Consider the following 23,528-nt stretch of genomic DNA (forward strand, 5'->3'; position numbering starts at 1 on the left):
GAAAAAACAAAACAAACCCGACCACTCGTTCCGGCGCCTGCGCAGAAGCCGCCGCTGCGCCGTTCCTGGGGAATTTTTTTCCGGCCTCTCGATGACTCGGCGCTCCTACGTGTTTTCTCCCCCGGTCTTTTGGTTTCGGTGCCGCCGCAGGCGTGCCTGCCGAGCGCCGAGGTGTTGATGGAGATGGCGGCCGCGCCCGAGTGAAGGCTTGTGGAGGCCCGGAGCCCGCGTCTGACGACTGGACAGGCCTGAGCGCCCGGGGGAGGCCCGAGCAGGGTACAGAGAAGGCCAGGCGACTCTCCGGGTTGGGGCGCCACCCCGCTTCGGCAAGCAGACGGGCGGTTGGTGGCGGTGGCCGGGTGGCCCTGTGTTGTGGTGGGTGTGACTTGCGTGGTGGGCGCCGGGCCTCTCCTGCCGCGCGCCCCACCCGAGTGTCCGCGGTGCTTTTACTCCGGCCGTGGCTGCGCGGGGACGCGTTAGCGGTGTTGGGTTCTGCGGCGGGGGGCTGCGTGGTCCCAGGCTGCGGCGAGCGGCCGGCGGCGCTCGCGCTGGACGAGGAGTTGCAGGAACCGTGGGCCTTATTTGGATTTCGGACAGGATTTCGGGTATGCGGGTCTCGCTTGTGTTGTGGACGTGGGGCCCAGCTAGGTGGTTTGTAGTGGGTGTTTGGTTACGTGATCTTAAGAGTTCGTTCATTCATTCATTCTCTCCCGGGGCGTTATTGGGATCATCGGAGGTTGGTGCCGGGCACTGACCTGCGGGTGTGGTGGTAGGAACATGGACGTGGCCTCTGCCCTCACACAGCTCACAGGCTGTGGGTTTTCGTCGCTTTGTGTACCTGTGATTACAAATTGAGGTTAGTGCTGTGAGGAGAGGTGCCAGGGACAGAACACCCTGAGCAGTGCTTTTTCGAGGACGTGAGGGTGCCTTGAGATTTCGGGAGTGTGTGTTGGATTTGCGGCTGGTTGGGTGAGTGGGAAGAGAGGAGGCTCGGGTGATCCTCTGGCTAGGAACTGCTTGTTCTTTCAGCGGCTGTCTGTGGAAGGGGCTGAGCTGTGATTGTATGTAATCATCGGGCTTTTTCACTGGAGGAAGAAAACAGGAACCTCGTGTTTCATTTGTTTATTTCCTGGGACACCGACCCCGCTTGGCTTTGATGACTGGGCAGTCCCTCCTCAGTGGGCTGTAAGCGGGTCCATCGGCAGCTCAAAGCTGAGGTTCATACGTTCCTGCTCACTCTCCACCCTCGTTTGTGGCCTCAGATTCTTGAGAAGTTTTTCTGGCTTTGGTGGAATGGTTTTGCCTACGTTTTTCCCTGTGGCTGGGAGTCTTTTCAAGTTGACATTGAAAGTGACTTTGTCCAGGCTGGATAAAACTGAAAATGTAACTTATTAAACTCTGAATTGTTTAAGCACTGGGTTCTTTTATTTTTGAGGCAGGGAGAATGTTAGGTTTGCTGGTTTATGAAGTCTAGTAAGTTTATGAACAAGTACCGTACAAAATAAGACACAAATATATTTTTCTTTTTTTTGATAAATATTTGTGTTATTTTCAGTTTGAGGCGATCAAAGTAGATTTTTCTTTCTGATCACTCAAGTTTCTAATGCTGCTCCTTAGACTGAAGTTGACATTTTTGTTTGGTTTCTAGGATAGATGCTATCCCTTTAACATCAGTGCATTTCTGATACAGATGCAAAAACTCCATATATGTAGTTGAATAAATGGTCAAGGGAAAGAGAGTCAAGTAAAAACTTCTGCTTGTTGAGAACTACTTCAGACATGGCATGCACATTATGAAGTTGGAATAAATGTTAGAGAATTGACCCTTTTGATGTTGTATTTTCCTTTCTTATCTTCAGGAGTCTGTGCTTCCGTCTTCATTGAGTTGTTGTCCAGTGATGGTCTCAGCTTACAAAGTTTTAGGTTTCCGTCTAAGGATTTGGGAAAGCAGTTTGTATTCTCAGGCCTGCACTGGAAAACATTAAGTACCCATCTTGAATTGTGAAAAGAACAAGGAAAGTTCTCAGTTGCTGCTAATTTGCCTGAATTTGTTACCCCCTCCCTTTTCTTTTTTCCTTTCGCAGGACTTCTGCTCCAGAGAGGACACCTCATCTGGGACCATGATGCCACTTCCCCATCGTCTGGGTGCTGCTTGATCCCTTGTCTAAGCTAATGCTGTGGGATCCCTTGTCTCTTGTGGAGGAATCCAGCTGACTCGTGGCATGAGGCCCCTGCGTTTTGGGGGTTGAGAGAGACACCCCATGGCGTCTCTGGATGACCCAGGAGAAGTGAGAGAGGGCTTCCTCTGCCCTTTGTGCCTGAAGGACCTGCAGTCTTTCTATCAGCTGCAGTCACATTATGAGGAAGAGCACTCCGGGGAAGACCGTGATGTCAAAGGGCAAATTAAAAGTAAGAGGCTAGGATTTCCTGCTTATCCTGTTCTGTCATTTGGAGCTTTAACTCATGGGATGGTTTTTATCAGCTCCCATGGATGCCACTGTGGACTAAAAAAAGATGTACAAGTTGAGAGTTGTGAGTTAAGTTTTATTTGGGGCAAAATGAGGACTGCAGCTCTGGAGGCAGCATCTCAGATAGCTCTGAGAGACTGCTCCAAAGCAGAAGTGGGGGAGAGTCAATATATAAGGTTTTGGTGAAGGGGGAGTTCAGTACCATGAAGCACTCAATTTACAACAGGTTTTTTGTTAGTCATGAGGGTCTGATGTCACCATGAAGGGATTTAGTGCTTCTCTAGATATGAGGAGATCCAAGGATTGAGATCATAAAATCTGTTCCCCAAAACACCCAACTATCTAAAGAGCTGTCCCACCAGATTCCCTGGAGCGCAGAGCACCTCCCTCCACCCTGAACTCCCTCAGGGGTTGCTGAAGGTCAGCAGCTAGAGCAGCGTGGGGTTCAGTCTCCAGAGGCAGGTGGCACACGCTTTGTTGTTCAGTTGTTGGCAATGCTCTTGGTAAGTGCCAGTTTGTAGTTGACACCACCATCACACGATAACTAAGAGTAAGTTAATAATAACAATAGAGAACATGTTTCTAGTGTTTTCCATGTTCAGTTCGGTTCAGTCGCTCAGTCGTGTCCGACTCTTTGTGACCCCATGAACTGTAGGCCTACCAGGCTCCCCCATCCATGGGATTTTCCAGGCAAGGGTACTGGAGTGGGGTGCCATTTCCAGGTTTTTTAGCAGGCAGTATTAAAAACACTCCCCTGCATCAATTTCATTGAATTCTCACCATAACTGTATTGTCAATGAGCCCCATCTTTCTGATGAGGATTCCAGACACACACATGAAACGCCGAGATAATGCCTACACAGTGAGGCTTCACATATAATGTGAAGCTGCACAGTGAGGTGGAGCCTGGCTCTGAACCCAGTAAGTGTAATTACTGTTCTCTGCTGTCTCTTCTAGCCTGTTTGAATTATCCAACTGGCAGTGCCAGAGGGTTTTGGGGTGGAATTCCTTTCCTTTGCTATGTAAGCGGAGGCACATTGTACACCCGTTTACCTGTCACAGATTCAGGCTTTCCTGCCATCCTTAATTCCTTCACTGCACCTTGCCCTCTGCAGCGCAGGAAAAGGAAGGTATGGTTGAAATGTAAGGAGGAAAACCCACAGAGGTGAAACTTGGTGTCTTCCAAGTTTCCAAACTTGGTGAGCTTCCAAGGACCCTCAGGTCCTAAAGGGTTGTAAAAAGAATTTTTGAAGGCAATTTTTGCTGTTCAGAGTATTCATTTCCTAGACTTCAGACTCTAACCCCTAAGTACGATGCTGGTGCTCTGGAACGCTCTTTCCTAGTGATTCAGTTAAGTGCTGGCCACACTTCTGAAGGCAATGAAATTAAAAAGGTCTGATGCCGTATTCACAACTTTGTCGGGTGGGAGAGAAAGGAGTGATCCATGTATTCCTAAGTGGACTTTGGCCTCCACACATGTGAGTCACACACCGCCTGTAATCAAAATAATCTCACTCCCTGTCTCACTTTTCAGTTCAGAAAAAAAGTTGTTGAAAGCATTACTACTTATAACCTCTGACAAAAAATATGACAGCTGAACATTTCAGAATCCTGAGGGCTACAGTGGACGAGGTGGCTTCTGGCTGCAGAGTCTGGAGCAGCCTCTTAGGAGGCTCTTAGGAGACGAAAGAGAAGAAAGAACAAGAGAGAAATGTGTGTTCTTTCACATACTCTCCCAACAACCCTGCAGGAAGGTGGTTGATCTCATTTTACAGAGAAACAGCAAGACTCTGAGATGTACAGTGACTTCTCCAAGGTCACGCAGGGATTGACAGAACTAGGCCTTGGCCCCGTGTCTTCCATGCTCTGCCCGTGGCATCACAGCGGAGGTGAGGCCCTGTATTCTGATCACAGCGAACACTGCAGCTGGAAAACTAGCAAACAAATGAACTGCTTGTCTAAGTGGCCTTGGGACAACTGAGGGGCTCCGTGGTTTTCCGTGAACACCCAGTCATGGTGTCAGCTGGACTGGGTCGTATACTGGGATTCTGCTAAGGCTTTGGTGCTGGTGGCTAGAGAGGTTAGAGAGTGGTGTCTTCACATTGCTGGGACGACTGCGCTTCTATTAGGGAAAATGTGTAAGATTATTGAAATAATAGATAGAGGACCTTTTGTTTCCGTCTGAAAGGAAGTGAGGGTTAATCGTGAATCCTGGCTAGAAAGAGACTGGAAGTTATCAAATTTAGTTCCTCTTTTCTGTCAGTGTTTCTCTCTGCTTTTGTGTTTCTGCCTCCTTTGAGAGACAGTGGATTTCTTGTCAGCTTTGGCTGTGAAGGGAAGATGGGCAAAATGAATCAGACACCTAGATTTTAGGCCCCTCTCCTTTCATCTGGCTCATAATCACAAAACATTTGCAAGAAGTCAAGACTCCGGCTTTCTTCTCAACTAATGGAAAGGAGAAACGTGGTACTGAGCTGAAATGCTGTGGGCTGATCAGATACTGGAAACTACGTCTCCACGTGGAGTTCCTTGCTCCTTCCTCCTGCTTCCTTTACTTGACTTGTGGGTGCTTGGAAAACCTGGGACTGGAAAGAACTCTCAAAGATGATGCCAGCTAAGGGGCCAGGCTGCGAGCACGAAAGCCTGCTTTTATTAGGGAGGGCGTTCCTCATTTTCCGTTTAGCGTTGGTCACAATGGAAGGCTACAAGAGGAACCTTCTTTGGTTGACTTAAGCTTTGGTTCTAACTCCAACATAGCCTCTTAAAAGTAGCCTCACCATCCCTTCAAGGGCAGGTTATGGGCTGTTTTCTTTCCTAACTCCCAATATCTGGCATCAGAGGGACACTGTGTCTACAGCCCATGGTCCTCCTGGTGCCTTCACTAAGCTTACTTTATTTATTTTTTAAATTATTTTATTTATTTATTTTTGATCTTTTGGGGGGACTGTTTTCTTTCCTTCTTGTTTTTAATTTTTATTGCAGTACAGTTGCTTTACAATGTTGTGTTAGTTTCTGCTATACAGCAAAGTGAATCAGCTATACGTAGGCAAACATCCCCCTCTTTTTGAATTTTCTTCCTGGTTAGGTCACCACAGAGCATTGAGTAGAGTTCTCTGTGCTACACTGTGGGTTCTAGGCTTCCTTTGTAGCTGCCTTCTGCCCCAAAGCCATACAAAACCTTTCAGGAAGGGTTCATTGCCTGGTCCATCTTGAATTGAGGACATGTGCCTTGTCTGAAATGCATTTTGTTTTTTTTTTTACCAGAGCCTTTTCAGGACACAAGGGCTGTCAGTTGAATTATCTTTCCTGATTCTCTCTGTTCCTCTTAATCAGCCTCTTATTTGGGAAACTTAAAATCTGGGGGCCACTCTGGTGTTCATACAGATTCTGATTCCATTTGTCTTGCTGGAATCTGGGAGGCAAGACCCAAGGCTAGGGAGTGACTTGGGGGGGAGACGATGCTCTCTGTAGTGTCCTCATGCCCCTGCTGGCTAGCCCTCCCTCCACCTTTCGAACTCTCGACTGGGCGTTTTTGTCCTCATAGGAGCACATGGTTCCTTGTATGTCCTTCCTTGGCCTCCAACTATTAACTGTCCTTGAAGTTCTTGAATTTTATCTGAAGTCTGTTTTGCAGCCCTAAGATTGTAGACTAGACTTAATCATAACAGTACTGCTGAAATCACCATCTGCAGCTTTCTTATGGGACCCGAGACCCAGGGGTTCCCTTCTGTACTACACGTCCAGCATGTACAGACCTTTCATAGTATTTGTCCAGGTCTTTGAATCCAAGAGTCTTGACCTCAGAACCAATTTTCTGGTAGGCAGACCTCAGCCTGCCATTGAGTCTCCCCTTAACTTCATAATTGATTTAAATCAATTATTTTTTTAAGCGAGAAGATCCCTATAATGATACGGGCTGGAGGATGGGATTGGGACAGTGGTCCTAGAAGTTTGCCTCCTTCCCTCCTACTGCTTCTGTCCTTGAAGAATGAAAGAACCCTGGTACAGGAGAATTCATGAAATGCACTGGGAGCCTGTTGATGGGGGAAATCTGAGTGCTGTTCCTGTAGCACCTCAACACTCCACTGGTATTCTTCATGGATTCATATGGCGTTTGTTCCATTTTTTAAGGTCTTGTCCAGAAGGCTAGGAAAGCAAAGAACAGGCTGTTGAAACGGGAAGGAGATGATCGAGCTGAATCAGGCACCCAAGGATACGAGTCTTTCAGCTATGGAGGGGTCGATCCTTACATGTGGGAACCCCAGGAGCTTGGTAAGAAATGCTTTTCATTCATTCATTCATTATTGAGCGTCTGTATGTTTTCCGAGTTGGCTGAAGAGACACCAGTAAACCTGCATGGTTGTAAGCGTCCCATGACCTTTGTGTCCTAGTGGGGGGAGATACAGAGAAGGTAATGGCACCCCACTCCAGTACTCTTGTCTGGAAAATCCCATGGATGGAGGAGCCTGGAAGGCTGCAGTCCATGGGGTCGCTGAGGGTCGGACACGACTGAGTGACTTCACTTTCACTTTTCACTTTCATGCATTGGAGAAGGAAATGGCAACCCACTCCAGTGTTCTTGCCTGGAGAATCCCAGGGACGGCGGAGCCCGGTGGGCTGCTGTCTCTGGGGTCGCACAGAGTTGGACACGACTGAAGCGACTCAGCAGCAGCAGCAGCAGCAGCAGCAGGGGAGAGATAACCAACAAGGATGAGCTGGGCATTCAAACACAAAGCATTGCGGCGTTAGGCACCGAGTTAAATCTTTACATGTGGACTCTCATTTAATTGTTGCTGAACTCCATGGGGACCTGCCCAGGGTCAGGCAGCTGGGGCGCTGCAGAACTGAAATAGGAGTCCGAGTCTCTGGACATCAGTCCAGACACAGTCCACTGTCTCTTCTCATATAGATGCTACCTGCCTACTGAAAACCACCGGTTCATGCAGCTTAATTTTCTGAAGTGTGTAATTATGGTATCATCTACTTGCTTTCCGAGTTATCATCTTTTAAGGGTAATGGAAGTAATCTAAAATTGTTTTGGTGATGGTTGCACAAGCCTGTCAGTAAACTAAAACCCACTGATTTTGTATGCTGTAAATGGTGAATTGTATGTATTTGAATGATAACTCAGTGAAGCTTTTACCAAAAAGATCATGCCACATGGAGCTGAACTAATCTTCCGTGTCCTTTAACTGTTGAACGTTAGTGATCATTAATATAATACTGTCTGTCCATGTGATGGATAAATAATGATTTTTTTTGGTAGTACTTTGTTATACTTTGTTTGCTTTTTGGCTGAGCCACGTGCCATGTGGGATCGTAATTCCCTGACCAGGGATGGCTGAGCCACGTGCCATGTGGGATCGTAATTCCCTGACCAGGGATGGCTGAGCCACGTGCCATGTGGGATCGTAATTCCCTGACCAGGGATGGCTGAGCCACGTGCCATGTGGGATCGTAATTCCCTGACCAGGGATGGCTGAGCCACGTGCCATGTGGGATCGTGATTCCCTGACCAGGGATGGCTGAGCCACGTGCCATGTGGGATCGTGATTCCCTGACCAGGGACTGAAGCCACAACCCCGCATTGGATGTGGTGTCTGAACCACCAATTGCTAGGGGAGCCAGGTACTACTTTACTATACTTTGATACTCATTATCTTGTTCACCTTTCATAAAAGCCATGTGAGGTGGAAAGGATAGTGATGCCCATTCCATTTAAAGTTAAATAAGATTTAAAAGTCAAAGTCAGTTCCACGACCACACACCAGTCAAATTTTAAGAGCTCAGTCTCCATGTGTGGCCAGTGGCTAACATATTAGAGAGTGGCAACGTTTTACTTTCATCACGGCAGGAGAAAATAGAAATAAGACTATATGCATATACTTATTTGTTACATATGAAACACAATTAAAAACATGAAGGAGACATTTTAAGTGTATGACCTCTTATGAGTTTTTTGATAACTTATTTCATGATTGCCAGTGTTAAATTTTTCAAGGTGATGTTCCAGTTAACTTCCCTGATTTAACAACTGAAGGAAGGCACAAATTGCAAAAGGTCAAGAGAATGGCAGATTTTCAGAGTTAATGCTTATTAACACTCCTAAAAATTTGAAACTAAATTTTAATTAGATGTTAACATTATGGCTAGGAAGAAGAGAATAATAGATGGTTAAGAATCTAGTATAAAGATCTTGGGACTTCCCTGGCAGTCCAGTGGTTAAAACTTCACCTTCCAATGTAAGGGGTGTATGTTCGATCCCTGGCCAGGGAGCTAAGACCCCACATGCCTTGCAACCAAAAGACCAAGACATAAAACAGAAACAATATTGTAACATATTCAATAAAGCCTTTACAAATGATGCACATCAAAATCTTTAAAAAAAAAAAAAAAAGAATCTAGTATAAAGATCTAGATACAGTAAAGTACCTACATGAACAAGCCGTCTTTGGGAGGAAGAAATGAATTGAGTGCTGGGAGGGGTTGGGGTCAGGGCCGGCTTTCAGAAGCGGTGAGAGATTGAGCAGGAGCTCTTCCAGATGCTCTGAGACAAAAGGCTACTTGGTTCCATCTGTATGAGGATTGTCCTAGGTCTTGGCTGCTGGACTGAGGATGCTATCGGTTGAACTAGCCCCACAAAGGCGTCTCTTAGCATTTGTATGTTGGGGGCTATTTAGAGAAGGGTTGTGTTCATTCTGATGAAAAAGCCATATTGTACCAACTGTGAAAAGTATAGAAAAGTTTAAGATTAAAAAAAAAGGCCCATAATGTTATTTCCTTCTTCTTTAACAAAAGTTCACATGCCGGGCAGTGTTCTAAGGGTTTTATAAATTTAACTTCTTTAATCTGGATAACAGCACTGTGCGGTAGCTATTCCTGTTTTCCCCATTTTATAGCTGAGTACTCCATGTTACAGAGATGTTAAGGAACTTGTCCAAGGTCACACAGTGTGTGGCAGAATTGAGCACAGGCTGGTTCCAGAGTCCAGGCTCTGTCCTTGAGGTCTTTCTTAATGTGCTTTGTGGCCCCAAGGTGACCATAGTTATCATTTTAGCAAACTTCCTTCCGTTTGCTTTTCTAGTTTTTAAATTTTTATTAAGACTCTAAAATCCTAGATTTTTGGCTTGCTTTTGAAATTCAGGGTAGGGAGGCTCCCTCAGGGAAATGACAATTCATTTATGTTGACTCCTCCCTTCCTTCTAGGTGCTATGCGAAGCCATCTTTCTGACTTCAAAAAACACCGAGCTGCCAGAATTGACCACTATGTCGTTGAAGTCAATAAATTAATAATCAGGTTAGAGAAGGTAAATTTTTTTGTTTTAAAACACGTTTTTTTTCTGCAAGTATAAATTCTTTGAAGGGAAATTTACATTTCTGCAGTGGGTGTGTCACCTTAAATCTATCGTGTGTGTCTGACGCTGGCAGGAAAACACCCCACGTACAGTGGTGCTGAGGATGTGGTGCACGGTTCTAGCCTGGGCTGGTTTTACTGAGGGTAGCAGCCCGGGTCGATGACTGGCCACATACCTAGCTTCCCTTTTCCTTCCTGTGAAGCCCACTTGACTGCCTGGCAGCCCTTCTGCCTTCAGATCCTGTCCTCATTTGGGGGGTCCCAGGCACCGTCACGCGAAGGGGTAGAGTGGGTGATACCTTGTGATGGCAGCAGGCTGGGAGCCAGACGCGGGAGGAGTGCCCACCAGGACCAGCGTATGGGGTGGGAACCTCTTGTCCTGTGGTTGGTTTAAGAGCGAGTCTTGAGTACCATGACTGCTCTCTTTTACATCAGCCCTGGAAACGCTTGATGCATATCCGCTGGGCTGTGAGATAGGCCGGCACGGCAGCACTACGGGTTCAGCTCTCTGCGTGCACGTCGTGGGGCAGGAATCTTGTGTCCGCTTTCATTGTCCAGGAGGGCTGTGGAGAATCGGGGGTCCCCCCTTGCTCGCGGTAGCCACCCCACCGTGTCCTTGCCTGCCCCTGGCTATTGCTTCCCTGGGCAGCCGGCATTCAGACTGGAATGGGTCATGGGAAGGCGAGTGCCTTCTGGATGCAAAGCTAATAGTCTGTCCCCGTGAAGTTGTTTGTGACATCGTGGGGTTGGAGATGACATAAGACTTGAGTACTGCCCGTGTGCTCCTTCCCACTCGATGCCTCCGCCTGTAGACAGTGTATCCACCACCAGATTCATTCCTTTTGACCCTTTTTTCTCCTTGTCAGCTGACTGCGTTTGACAGAACAAATACCGAGTCTGCGAAGATCCGAGGTAACTCTAGAACTTTGCTCACATTCCTTCTGTTCTTTATCGTTCATCCTGACCCGATCTCTTTTTTTAAGACGGCCTCCCTTTGTGTGTGATTGGTTTTTGTCTTGTTCTTCCCACAGCAATAGAAAAGTCCGTGGTGCCTTGGGTCAACGACCAGGATGTCCCTTTCTGTCCGGACTGTGGGAATAAGTTCAGCATCCGTAACCGCCGCCACCACTGCCGCCTCTGCGGGTCTATCATGTGCAAGAAGTGCATGGAGCTTATCAGCCTTCCCTTGGCAAGTAGGTGACGTGGAGGCGGCCTGGACCCTGACCTCCATCGAGACCAGCCTCCACTGGGGGGCTGGGGGGGCTTTGTGTTTCAGTGTATGGCCCATGGGATCTTCATTCTTTTACTGTTGATCCCTTAGGCCCACTGCAGCCTCAGCCCTGCGCCAGGCCCACGAGGGCAATGGTCTGTGCTAGAGGTGACCAGCGTTTCCCATGAGAGACCAGATAGTGAGCACTTCAGGCTTTGTGGCTCACATCCTGTCTCTGTGGCATTTCCTCTTTATTACACAGCCTTTTTGAAGTGTGCAAACCATAGGTAGCTTGAGGGCCACATACAAAACCAGCGGACTTGGCTCACTGGTGGTTGTTTGCCCACGTGTGGTCTGTCAGCATCATCCATTCCTCCAGGGCAGGGGGAACCCAGTGGCCTAGGACTTTGACTCTCAGCTGGTGAAAAGTTGCTGGAGATGCTCTCAAGGCATTCTGGCTGACTCTGGGATGTGGGGGGTTTTGCAACCCTGCAGAGTTGCACTGACTCTGCACATGCTGTTGGGTGCAGGGTGTCTGGGTAACGTGGGATGGGGCAGATGTTTCCTGGGTGGGGCTCTGGTGTCCAGTGGGCATGTGTCACCTTGGTAAGTTCCCTCTCTCCCTGAGACAACTCCCTTTCTCAGCTGAGCTATGGTTTGGGGACACTCTTCACCTTCCTTCTCTTGGGCTGATTGATATTTACTGGGCAGCTGCTGTGCGGTAGCCCTATTGGAACAAACCCATAGGGATGCAGCGATGAATGAGACAGTTTGTGCCCTCGGAATCACAACTGCTTGGGCAGCTCTGGGCTGTGCATAGAGCTGTCATCACATGGAACAAGTGGGAAGTGCCCCAGGAGGAGCGACGTGGTGGGAACTGATAGGTGGGCAAATGGTTTTTGCCTCAAGGAATTGGGGAAGGCTTCCTGGAGGATGTGCCATTTGAGCTGAGCTTTGGCAGGGGTAACAGTTGGGTTTTGGGCGTGGGGAAAGGCTGCGGGGGACGGTCCCAGGGAGAGCCTGGGTGTGTCCGGGCAGCTGGAGCAGGGCAGGAGGCGGTAAGGCCAGATTGGGATGAGCCTCAGAGCTTCAAGGACAGATTGTCCTTGGCTCCTGGCTCTCTCCTGGAGGCACTGGGCATCCAGCCTACCACAGAGCCTGAGTCCCGACAGGCAGAGGTGTGGGTGCCTCTTGCCCGGGGCAGCATCAGCTCCCCACCTGTGGAGTTCACTACTGCCCATCTGTGTTCTTTACAGACAAGCTCACCAGTGCCAGCAAGGACTCCCTGAGTGCTCACACCAGCCCCAGCCAGTCACCCAACAGCGTCCACGGCTCCCGCCGGGGCAGCATCAGCAGCGTGAGCAGCGTGAGCTCCGTCCTGGACGAGAAGGATGACGACCGGATCCGCTGCTGCACACACTGCAAGGACACGCTGCTCAAGAGGGAGCAGCAGATCGACGAGAAGGAGCGCACGCCCGACATCGTGAGGCTCTACGAGGTGACTCCTGGACCGGCTTGAGTCCCATTCGAGAGGCCGGGCTGTTCGTCATGTGCACGCCCGCAGATTTTGAAGAATGCTTTGGGAAATCGTTCCTTCCAGTTATTTTTAGTTTCTGCCAGTGGGCACTAGCTAGGGCCCTGAGTGAGTCGCAGTCACTGGGTGTGTTGCAACAAACTTGCTTCCTTGCCCTTCCCTGCCCGCCTGAGAGTTGGGGGTTGGTGCTTTCGGTGGCCCCGGGGCAAGAGGAGGAAGGCTGGTTGCCATGTGGTGGTGTGGACAGGCTCTGTGGGTCAGAGTGGGAGCAGGAGCTGGTGGTGAATTGTGGACCAGAAGGGTCCTGGGACACTCACTTGGGAGTTTGAGAAACTTCCCCGAAGCATAGAGCTTCCTCTTTTGAGTCCCTTCAGATGCCTCAGCTCTGGTTACCACCGGCGACCCTGCAGTGCCTTGAGTAGCTGCTACGTTACAGGAGCAGAGTGTGGCCAGAGCCTGCGGTTTAGAGTCAGACTGGGGGTGAGCTTGACTCTGCCTCCTAACCCGGATGAGGCCCGTAGGCTGAGAAGGATGAGCCAGGAGGGTGTTGGGCAAGGAGGTGATAGGAAACGGGGAGGCGCGGAAGGAAGCAGTTGGTGCAAAGCCGGATGGGGAGGAGGGAGTTTTTGTCTGGTCGTCACTGAATGGTCACTGTTAGCAGTTCTGCAGGTCCCAGAGGCTGTGTTTCTGGAACCACCATGAGAATAGTCAGACTGCTAGAAATGGTGTCAGTGAAAGCCTTGCTGAGCTGCAGACGTAGCCGTTGTCCATTGTTACATGGAGCTCACGATCTGATAATTTCTATAAGCAGCCGCCGAGCTTTTGGTTTCCTTCTTTTTTGAAGTGAGCCCTGGCAATGCCTTGCATGGTGTCCGGCATCACCTGGCAGGTAAAGGCCATAGCAACTGATCTCTTTTGCTATCTTGGCGAGCTCACGTGACATGTGTCCTGGAGGGCCTTGCTCCTCTTAAAAACATCTGGCCAAAGTTCACCCTTCTTTCCTTCCTACAAGATTTCCTTGTAGAGTAGGTCTGTAAATCAGGAAAATGGTAACAATGAACAGAACAAAACTAAAAGCCACTCTCTGCATTTTTTTTTAATTTAGAAAACTGCACATTTTATATACATCTCCACTGATTCCACACAACCTTTGTGTTGCCTTTTCTGTATCTTGAGACACAACCTGCTTCTTCTCTTTTGTTCTTAGAAATTACGGCTTTGCATGGAGAAAGTTGACCAAAAAGCTCCAGAATACATCAAGATGGCAGCATCGTTAAAGTAAGCTCTTCCTCTCTGTTTTACTGACTCAGTGGTGACTGTTTTCTGGCATTTTGGTCAGTTCTTCAGTAGCTGAATATGTAGGGCCTGCCCCCTTTCCCCTCAGTCCTCACAGCTAGACGCCGCAGCCCTGCCAGCAGACGGTGGAAGTGCAGGGAGCCCTGTTTCTTGAGCCCTCTCAGCCCCACTGTCCCGACTACCCCCGTGTATCTGCGCCTCCTGGGTCCCGGTCCCCCTCTCTCCACTTCTTGCCCGAGACCACTGGCTCTGAAGGAGAGCAGGGAAAGGACACAGTCCCTTCTCTGCCTGCAGTTCACTCAGCAGTCACTTCACTCAGTGGATCACACTGCCCTCCTGTGAGCAGCTGCAAAGAAGCGTAAACCTCCCTGGAATGGAGAGTCCTTGACTGGGAGCGTCTGCTGCCTGCTCCATTCCTCCCTGGAACTCACTGGACTCAACGCGCCCTCCTCCCACCCCTGCCCACGGGTTTAAAATTAGAGTGGGCCTACCTTCTACCTGGACGCCAGCAGCGTCAGCTGGTGTTCCGGGCAGTGCGCTGGCGTCCAGCCCTTTCCTCAGGACGTTGTCACCCGAGGGCCTCCTCTCCCAGAGTCCTGTGGGGTTTTTGCTTTGTGCCTTCGACACCACTGTGGGTCCGTGGGCTCTCCTCTAGCCAGAGGGGAGCTACCGTTGCTGAGAACGTCTCCAGGTGTGTTAACTCTTCCTCCCAAGACCAGTTCTGCAGAGCTTCAGTACGTGCGTCTCAGTCTGTCACTCAGTCATTCAGTGGGTGTTTATCAAGCACGCGTTGGGTGCCAAGCACTCTTCTGAGCGCTGGGGCTGTAGCAGTGCACAGCGAAGACAGCGCCATTATCACGGGAGTGCAGACCGTGACAAGCGAACAAGTAACACAGAAGATAACGAAGCCGGGCCTGACGGCTGCCCCGAGGATAACACAGTGGGTTGATGTGACTGAGACCAGGGCAGCGATTCCAGATTTAGGCCAGCCCTGTTATCTTCCACATGACTTGGTGATATCGAGACAAAGTACAAGTCCTCTTGGTTCTGGTCTGATGTTCTTTTTGCAAACTGTGCTGTTAGAGATGATGAAACAACTTTGCTGAGTCTGTAGATTACAGAACACACCAGGGTTTTTCCAGCCAGGATTGCCCGATAGAGGGAAACCAGGTTAGCCTGGCAGGGCTTTTATTTAACTTAACTTGCTGCTGCCTCAGGAAGGGAGCTGAGTGGCCATAGCTGAGGCTGGATTAATAGCTGGGAGATCACGTGAAATGCTTCTGTTCTCAGGAAACCTTAAGCTCGTCCCATGTGTTAGTTACTGGGGGTATAAAAATGAAAAACCATCATCACTGCACTTGGAATTCAGCACTCTGGTGGGAGTGTGTGTGCGCGCTTAGTTGCTAAGTGATGTCTGACTCTTTTCCACCCCATGGACTGTGATTTCCCAGGCAAGAATACTGGAGTGGGTTGCCATTTCCTTCTCCAGGGGATCCTCTTGCTCCAGGGATCGAATCTAGGTCTCCTGCTTGGCAGGCAGATTCTTTACCACTGAGCCACCAGGGAAGCTGCCTGGTGGGAGTGGCAGCCTCGTAAATGAAATTCTGAGACCACATGGTAACCACGTTGTTCCTCTGAGACTGATAAGCCCCCACTGGCCTTTTCTGATGTCCCCTCCTCTGCTCTCTGGGTGGTCTTTGAGGAAAGAAAAGTGCCTTCTCCTCTGGTGTGGGGTAAGCAACTCATCCCTCTTCCTAGATGCACAGAAGTCGTTCCGGGAAAGTGTTAGGCTGAAGCAGGGTCAGTCCTGCTTATTTTGACAACGAGCTTAGGAGCTGGCCGTCATAGGCCTTGGCACTGGTTTTCCCACGGCATCAGCAAATTAAAAGCGACTTCTGGTTAATTAACACTCACATTTTGAAAAGGAACGAGCATTGCATTATATGAAAGTGACAGTGAAAGTCGCTCAGTCGTGTCTGATTCTTTGCGACCCACGGACTATACTGTCCATGGAATGCGCCAGGCCAGAATACTGGAGTGGGTAGCCTTTCCCTTTGCCAGGGGATCTTCCCAACCCAGGGATTGAACCCAGGTCTTCCGCATTGCAGGTGGATTCTTTACCAGCAGAGCCACATGGCGGGGGAGTCTAAAATGACTTGAAGAGAATTAACTATCCCTCTCTCTGTGAGGCCTTAAACCTGTAGAGTCCTTTTACACCACACTCTCCATTCAGTGCCGTGAAACCTAGATCAAACATCTGCATTATTTCTCCCTAGTGCTGGAGAGACAACCTACAGTCTGGAACATGCCGGTGACCTTCGAGTGGAAGTGCAGAAAGTGTATGAGCTAATAGACGCGTTAAGGTAAGGTCTGTTAGGTGATGTTCCTACCTGTTGGCTTAAGTGGAGGATGTGCTGGGTTTACCGGGTGGTGGGCGGCCAGCAGACCTAGCTTACCTGGTCCTGGTGATCGGGGGTGTGTGTGAGGAGGAGGCTGAGGGGGCTGCCAGCTCCGGCCCTCAGTGCGTCTCGGTAACTTGCTTGAGGAGTTTACCGTTCATGATTGTTAAAGGAACAGGAGCCGGTTGGCGTCAGCTGTGTGTCGGTCACGGGCTGCTTCCACTCAGGGTGGCTCTTGTGTTCTGCCACAGTTACCCTGTGACGTAGAGATTAACACCCCCATTTCATAGGTGCAAGAGTGCACCCCAGCTAGCGAAAGTGCTGGAACCAGGATGGAGTCCAGACTCTTTCTTCAGTTTGACCACTGCTTTTTTTTTTGGCTGCACTGTGTGGCTTGTGGGATTTTATTTCCCCAACCAGGGACCAGAACCAGGCGTGCGGTAGTGAAAGTGGCCGAGTCTTACTGAACCACCAGGGACTTCCCAGCTACTGTTTTTAACTGTGGATTGGCTGTTGGGGTTAGCTCAGCCCTTTGCGGTATAGGAAGTACTGTGATTCAGAAAACAGAGATGCGGAACCCTTGTCCATCCGGACATGAAAGACAGAGGTTGCAGGATCAGATGCAAAGTGAAAATGCAGGTCCTTGATCCAAGTTCAGAATTGTAAGGGACTTCCCTGGTGGTCCCGTGGTTAGGAATCCGCCTTCTGATGTGGGTTCAATCCCTGATCGAGGAACTGAGATTCCACATACCACGGGGCAGCCAAGCCCGTGTACTGCAACTACTGAGCCCTCGCCCCACAACTGAAGAGAAGTCTGTGTGTCGCACCCGAGAGCCTGCAGCAGCAACCAGGACCTGATGCAGCCAAATACAGAAATAAATACAAAAAGGAGGCTTGTGAGGCAGCGACAGCAGAGCGCTAAACTAAGCACAGGGCTCCCCTGCTGCACCGGTCATGGCCCTCGGTGGCTGGGTGTTTGTCGTTCGCCCTGTGCTTGTTTGGGGCCTCAGGTACAGCCAGCAGGTAAGAAACGGGCTTCACTTGCAAGGACGTTTCAGGGGAGCCTGGAGCCCATTTCTCGTCATACCTTGCCGGCATGCAAGCCTGGCGACTGGGGACTCTTCACCCGTGTTTCTGAGGCTGGCCATGCCTCGTACAGCGACGTGTTTGTTCTCATGCAGTAAGAAGATCTTAACCTTAGACATGAAGCAGGACCCGCCGCCACATCCGAACACGCTGCGGCTGCAGAGGATGATCAGATACTCGGCCACACTGTTTGTGCAGGTAAAGCCGCCACTCTCCACCACTCAGAGGGTGGACAGGGCCCATGGCTTGCTTGTTCTCTGTTCGTACACTTCCTGCTCTTTAGGGTTACACGTGTGTCAGCCACATCTAGAGAAAAATCTGCATGTCAAAAGAAAGTGACATAGACCCTGCTCTGGGTGTGCTCACCACCCTTTATGTAACTGTTCCCCTGTCCCTGGGCATCTGATGGGCTCCCATTTCTCCGCTGCTGTGAGGAGTGCCTGGTGGATCTGCTTGCACAGAGCATTTTCTCCTTGGGATAAGCTCCTGGGGGCTCTCCCTGGGCTCTTGGTCTGGAGGAGACAGGTGATTGTTCAAGGGCTCACTCCACCTGGGAGGCTGCATCTGAGTCGTCTCGACCTCAGAAAGCCCTTGTGAGAGTCACAGTCGCCTGTGCGGCTCCTGACGGAGATGTACATGTGCTGTTGGGTTAGTTACCTGACACCATCCTGCAGAGCGAGGCCCCTCCTGCTTCTGATGGATGACTGTATTCCATAGTCGTCGGTGGGTGCCTGCTGCGGCCCAGGCAGTTTTAGGTGCTGGGTGTCCTGATAGACCTTCCCGTTCTCATAGAGCTTATATTATAGAGAGGGGATGGATGAGAAAGAACCGAATATATGGTTTAAGAGGGTGGAAAGTGCTGGGGAGAAATGGAAGGAGGGCATGGGGGTTGGGCTCAGACGGTAGCTTACAGATGTGGTAATGGACAAGGAGGGCAGGAAAAGGCCTCACTGAGACAGCAAGTAACCGGGATGTCTGGTGTTGATCATCTAATGAAAAGGCTGGCCCTCCATAAGGAAGCTGGCACGGACCTGATTTCAGGGTTAGGTCCTTCCCTGCTCTGCTTGTTAGGGTGACTGTCTGAGACCGATGTGACGTAGCTTCAGCGGGCTCTCACTAGGGAACTTCAGATTCATTTTTTTCCCCCCTGAAAAGGGTTTAAGTGTAAAATTGTCCGTGACCCCCTACAGGAAAAGTTGCTTGGTCTGATGTCACTGCCAACCAAAGAGCAGTTTGAGGAACTGAAACAGAAAAGGAAGCAGGAGATGGAGCAGAAGAGGATCCTGGAGAGGCAGGTGAGCGAGGCAGGGGACGCTGGCACCCGGCTTCTTCCACGTGGCTCCATGAGCACAGAGGCCTCCACAGGCTCCCAGGAGGTCCCATGAGGTTGTCGTTAAGTCAGAACCTCTCACTCACTCTGGTTTGTGTTTTCCTTCTGTTCTGGCCTCTTGCATTTTAGAAATCAAAGTAACTTTTTCTCCCCCAGATCCTATTTTTCTTTCAGAGGTTCTGCTGATTTTCTCTTGTCTAGAATACCATGGAGACTGGCAGTCCTCCCCGCGGTACGGGCTGCAGATGACCCAGACACCAGGGAGTTCTTAGAACACTTTGGGACATGCAGTATTAAGTAGAGAATAATATGTGTGTTTAAGATTGTGTGAGAGTCCAGTGTAGATGAGTGGTAATAGACCTCAGAGGTTTAAGGTAAGTGTTTAGCCAGTGAATGTGAGATGGAGGAACGCTTACCTCTTAACTTACTGTTGTTATTTTAATTTTGAAAAATCATGGCTTGATTTTAGCAGCTGGATATCATAGTCCTGAGGTGGGGAATTGGGGTCTCACTGGAATGGGCATGGCGTGGCCGCAGTGGTGGCCGGCAGTGTGGCTGTTGGCCTGGTGACCGTGTTTCTTTTTGGCTTTGGTGTCTTCCCAGGCTGCCCTGGAATCCCAGCGGAGGCTTGAGGAGAGGCGGAGTGACCTGGCGTCCCGCGCGACCAACGGGGAGGTAGCGCCCCCTCGCAGGGGTCCTGCCCCGCTGAGAAAGGCTGAGGGCTGGCTCCCGCTGTCGGAAGGCCAGAGGCAGAGCGAGGACCCGGACCCCCTCCTGCAGCAGATCCACAACATCACGTCCTTTATCCGGCAGGCCAAGGCCGCGGGCCGGACGGATGAAGTGCGCACGCTGCAGGAGAACCTGCGCCAGCTGCAGGACGAGTACGACCAGCAGCAGACCGAGAAGGCCATCGCACTGTCCCGCAGGCAGGCTGAGGAGGAGGACCTGCAGCGGGAACAGCTGCAGGTGCTGCGGGAGCGGGAGCGGGAGCGCGAGCAGGGCCAGGCGGCCTCTCTGCACACGCGGACTCGGTCCCTGGACTTCCGGGAGATCAGGCCTTTTCAGCTGGAGCCGAGCAGGGAGCCACGCACGCACCTCGCTCACGCTTTGGATCTGGGCTCTTCCCCAGCTCGGAGCGGCACTGCCACCAAGACCTCTCCACCCAGCTCGGCTCCCGAGCCCTTCCGAGGGTGGTCTGGGCCCCCAGCCCTGGGCCAGGAGTTCCTGCCCCAAAGCACCGCGTCGCCTCGCAGTGAGGCGCCCTCCCTGAATCCCTTCGATGAGGAAGAAGACCTCGCCAGCCCCTCAGCTGAGGACACGGCCAACCCTCCTGCTCCAGAGCCTTCCCTTGGCCCGCCAGCCTGTGTGCTCAGAGAGTACAACCCTTTTGAGGAAGAGGATGAAGAGGATGCTGTGGCGGGGAATCCCTTCACTAAGCCAGACGGCCCCGCCCCCAACCCCTTCGAGGAGGAAGATGAGCACCCGCCGCGGACACCCGCATCCCCCCCTGTCCCTGGCAACCCCTTTGAGGAGGCCCCCTGCACCAACCCCTTTGAGGAGGAGAGCGACGGTGGGCAGGAGGGCGCCGAGCCCATCGAGGAGGAGCTGCTGCTCCAGCAGATCGACAACATCAAGGCGTACATCTTCGACGCCAAGCAGTGCGGCCGCCTGGACGAGGTGGAGGTGCTGACCGAGAACTTGAGGGAGCTGAGGCGCACCCTGGCCAGACAGAAGGGGGGCACCGACTGACCTGGCCGGGCGGCGGGCTGGGGGCGGAGCATGGAGGGGGAAGGTGGAGTTTAAGGTCCCTGCAAGGTTAGGGTGGAGGAATTGGCTATTTGGTGCTGTACACTTGGGAGCTTTTCCTGTGACAGCTGAATAATAAAATGGGAACGACAACAGGGAGAACCAGCATGCATTTGCTGCTCTTCCTGAATTTTTTTTAATAATTGGGTTTTCCCTGTAGAAGGGACGTGAAATCTTCACTGCCGAGGTGTCACAAGTGCGGTTCTGTTGGGCCGTGGGCAGAAATGGCTTCCGTGTACACCTTGTGCCCGCATTCGCTCCTGCCCGGTGTCGGTCAGTTTGCAGTGTTAGAGGGCAGCCTTTTATAGGGCCCTTCCTTTAGCCAAGACACACAGCATAGAGCTCTTTACATCTTACTTGGTTCTGGCGGAAGTCTGTCCCATTAGACTATGTTCTTTTGCCTGGGACTTCCACTGCCCTCTTGGGCATGTCCTGTGTGATGGCCGGGGACGGTCTCACTGTGGAGGCAACAGTGTAGACCCAGGAAAGCCCCTCTTTAGAGGGGTGATGGGGGTGAGGTTTCCTCACGGTCTCTTGCCCTCTTCCTTTCAGTTCTTATTTCTCTCTTTCAGGAAGTTAATCTCCCAGTGCAGGGTTATCACTGTGAGTCTGTTCATGAGCTTTTTAGAGAACAGCAGTTTTTAACTTTTTGGCTGATAGAAGTAGTATACTTTGGGAGCAGAGTCTCTGTCCAAGTGTTGCTCTGTGGAATTGAATGACCACTGGGACAATTTTCTGTACCCGGAGAAAGCGTCCTCTAGAGCTTTGGCACAGTTACTCTGATCTGGGCTTTTTCAAAGGGCCCAGGCTATAGTTTAGGAGATGGTGGTCAGGAAGCCCTCATGAAACCTTGTCAGAAGAGCTGAAGTCCCCTGAGTCAGAAGGTCAATGACAGTAACTTCCAAGGCTCGTCAATGAGCCTTTTTGTCTTGCAGGTCATCTTGTGCTGACCGTGGGCACTGGTGAGATACTCTCTCACCTACATTTAGTAGTAGTAAGAAATTAAATGGGGAATTCCCTGGCAGTCCAGTGGTTAAGACTCCGAGCTTTCATTGCTGAGGGCATGGGTTTAATCCCTGGTCAGGGAACTAAGATCCTGCAAGGGGTGTGGTGTGGCCAAAAATAAATAAAAGTAAAATGTTTGCAGGAGGCACAACCCAGGATCATTCTGGTAGAACCGCAGTACTTGAACTCTTCACCAGTTAAGGGCAAAAAGGGAAATTGTGAATTTTCGCTTTGGTGCTTAGGTTTACAGGGACATGACCCTTAACTGACATCTGACATCAGATACCCAAGTGTGCTCAGCTCTGGGTAGAGTTGCTGCAGTTACGCTTGTTAAATAATGAACAATAACTCACCACTAGTCACTTTATACCCATAACTAACTCTGGCTCTTATGGTCCCTGGTTACTGGTGTAAGGGCTGAAATTTATTTTGTCTCATTCTGGGAAGACCCCTGTTGATCTTGGGAATGTCTGAAAAAATACTGTGGTGTAACAGTAATCTGAATTTGTGTTGACACTATTCACATTTCTTTAGCCCCTGCTGGCTCTTTGGGCTGAATGAAGAGGTCCTGTACAGAACCTTCCCGAATGAAGAAGCCTGGCAGTGGGGAGTGGGTGGGTGGAGCGTGTGTGGAGGACCTCTTGAGTTTGGGTCCTGTTCGTAAAGCAGTGTGAGTGGGTTACTAAGGTCAGCCAGTTACCAGCCTTGCTGATTGTCATGGTTTTGGGAAGCTGGCAGTCAGGCATCTCAGATGCTGCCTGGTACAGATGTCCTTACCCCCTCAAGGTCAGTGCTCTTCATGCTGTTACTCTTGAGGGACTTAGGATGACTGCACGCTCCTCGCTGCTCGGTCTGTCCTTTCTCTCTGACCGAGAAGAAGGAAGCTCTCTGCACCAAAAAGCAGGTAGTTCCGGAGCCAAGTGCTGCTTGCCCTCATAGTTATTTTTCTAATGAGAATATATCTCTTTTAGTTAGCTGGTGGTTTCAGTTAAGACTAGTTTAGCAAACATACCCTTTCCCTGAAATCAGCTGCAGGTAGCAATCTGTTAGTAACTTAAGAGCACTGAGAACCAGACCTATAAGAAACATGTTTTTAAATTTAAAAAAGAATCACTGAATATACTAAACCAAACTAAAACCCTCTGATGTGATTGAATTCCTCCATGGCTACATTCTCCTGTAATCACAGACATGACTGGAGTCAGAATTCTCTATCCCTCTGTTGTACCATTTCCCAGAATTCATAGACCCAAAGATGGGCACAATGTTGGATTTACAGGGATGGGGGAGCACCATGGAAAAAGTGGCCTATGAATTGCAACCACAACCACAACCACAACTTCAAGTTCTTCCCTCATGTCAGTGCTTCACTCATCCTACATCCCTTCAGTGCAGACAGCTCCATCCATCGCATCAGAAAATGAGCAAGTCCTTGATCCATCGTTGCCAGATGTCCCTAGACACAGATCATGTGTGGAAGAGACTCTGGGGATTCGGGCATCAAATGAAGCTTTTCCCTTTTATGCCTTGATTATATTTTCCCTTGTCTAATACACTAAGGACACTTATTCATTATACTCGCTGCTCAATGTGTCTCTTTTGTTCAGATACTAAAATGTACCTGAGTCACCAAGAGCCATGTAGGAGGCTGGACGTTGGCATAGATGGGTGATGGGACTCAAGGTGAGAGGCTGGTCTCTAATAGGTCACAGGCTGTGGTAGTAGATTGTGCTGGTCACCCGACATCGACAGTTGGAGGGTCATTGATTTGCATGTACTACTCTGGGGCCTTGTATTGGAACCTTTTTAAAAAAATAAAATAACAAGATATTCACGGTTGAGGGTGTGTGTGTATGTGTGTGTGTTTGTGCACACCAAGAATTACCAGATAACATCTGGTCATCTCCTTAATAATACCAGTTCTCTCGTTAATGACTTCTGAGTACAAGAAAACAGCCCCAGCTCCTGTGATCCCCGTGTGGTTATGGCCTCCAGACAAAACCAGGAGTCTTCCCAAGGGATAAATACGGGTTCCAGTTC

The 23,528-nt window shown here is 50.1% G+C and overlaps 2 protein-coding genes across 6 annotated transcripts in view; both read left to right on the forward strand.

Annotated features, from left to right (window-relative positions):
• The window catches only part of LOC112443501 (phosphatidate cytidylyltransferase, mitochondrial-like), a 43,547-nt gene extending 41,376 nt beyond the window's left edge, over nt 1–2,171 (forward strand). For both annotated transcript variants that reach the window (XM_059880129.1, XM_059880130.1), the window contains one exon: nt 2,085–2,171. In XM_059880129.1, coding sequence (XP_059736112.1) covers nt 2,085–2,156 — 72 coding nt within the window. In that variant the 3' untranslated portion in view covers nt 2,157–2,171. The remainder of the gene's footprint in view (nt 1–2,084) is intronic.
• RBSN (rabenosyn, RAB effector) overlaps nt 1–23,327 on the forward strand; it is a 57,447-nt gene extending 34,120 nt beyond the window's left edge. Inside the window, exons 1-12 of one of the 4 annotated variants that reach the window (NM_001205700.1) lie at nt 159–276; nt 2,085–2,409; nt 6,600–6,740; nt 9,675–9,775; nt 10,689–10,734; nt 10,854–11,015; nt 12,289–12,530; nt 13,774–13,844; nt 16,139–16,225; nt 17,443–17,545; nt 18,538–18,642; nt 19,281–20,426. In NM_001205700.1, the coding sequence (NP_001192629.1) occupies nt 2,262–2,409; nt 6,600–6,740; nt 9,675–9,775; nt 10,689–10,734; nt 10,854–11,015; nt 12,289–12,530; nt 13,774–13,844; nt 16,139–16,225; nt 17,443–17,545; nt 18,538–18,642; nt 19,281–20,426 (2,352 nt within the window). In that variant the 5' untranslated portion in view covers nt 159–276; nt 2,085–2,261. The other 3 variants (XM_059879600.1, XM_024982594.2, XM_024982595.2) reach the window with 3 other exon arrangements.
• Nucleotides 23,328–23,528: the final 201 nt, after the last annotated feature.

Source organism: Bos taurus, chromosome 22 (assembly GCF_002263795.3).
Source record: "Bos taurus isolate L1 Dominette 01449 registration number 42190680 breed Hereford chromosome 22, ARS-UCD2.0, whole genome shotgun sequence".
Taxonomy (NCBI): domain Eukaryota; kingdom Metazoa; phylum Chordata; class Mammalia; order Artiodactyla; family Bovidae; genus Bos; species Bos taurus.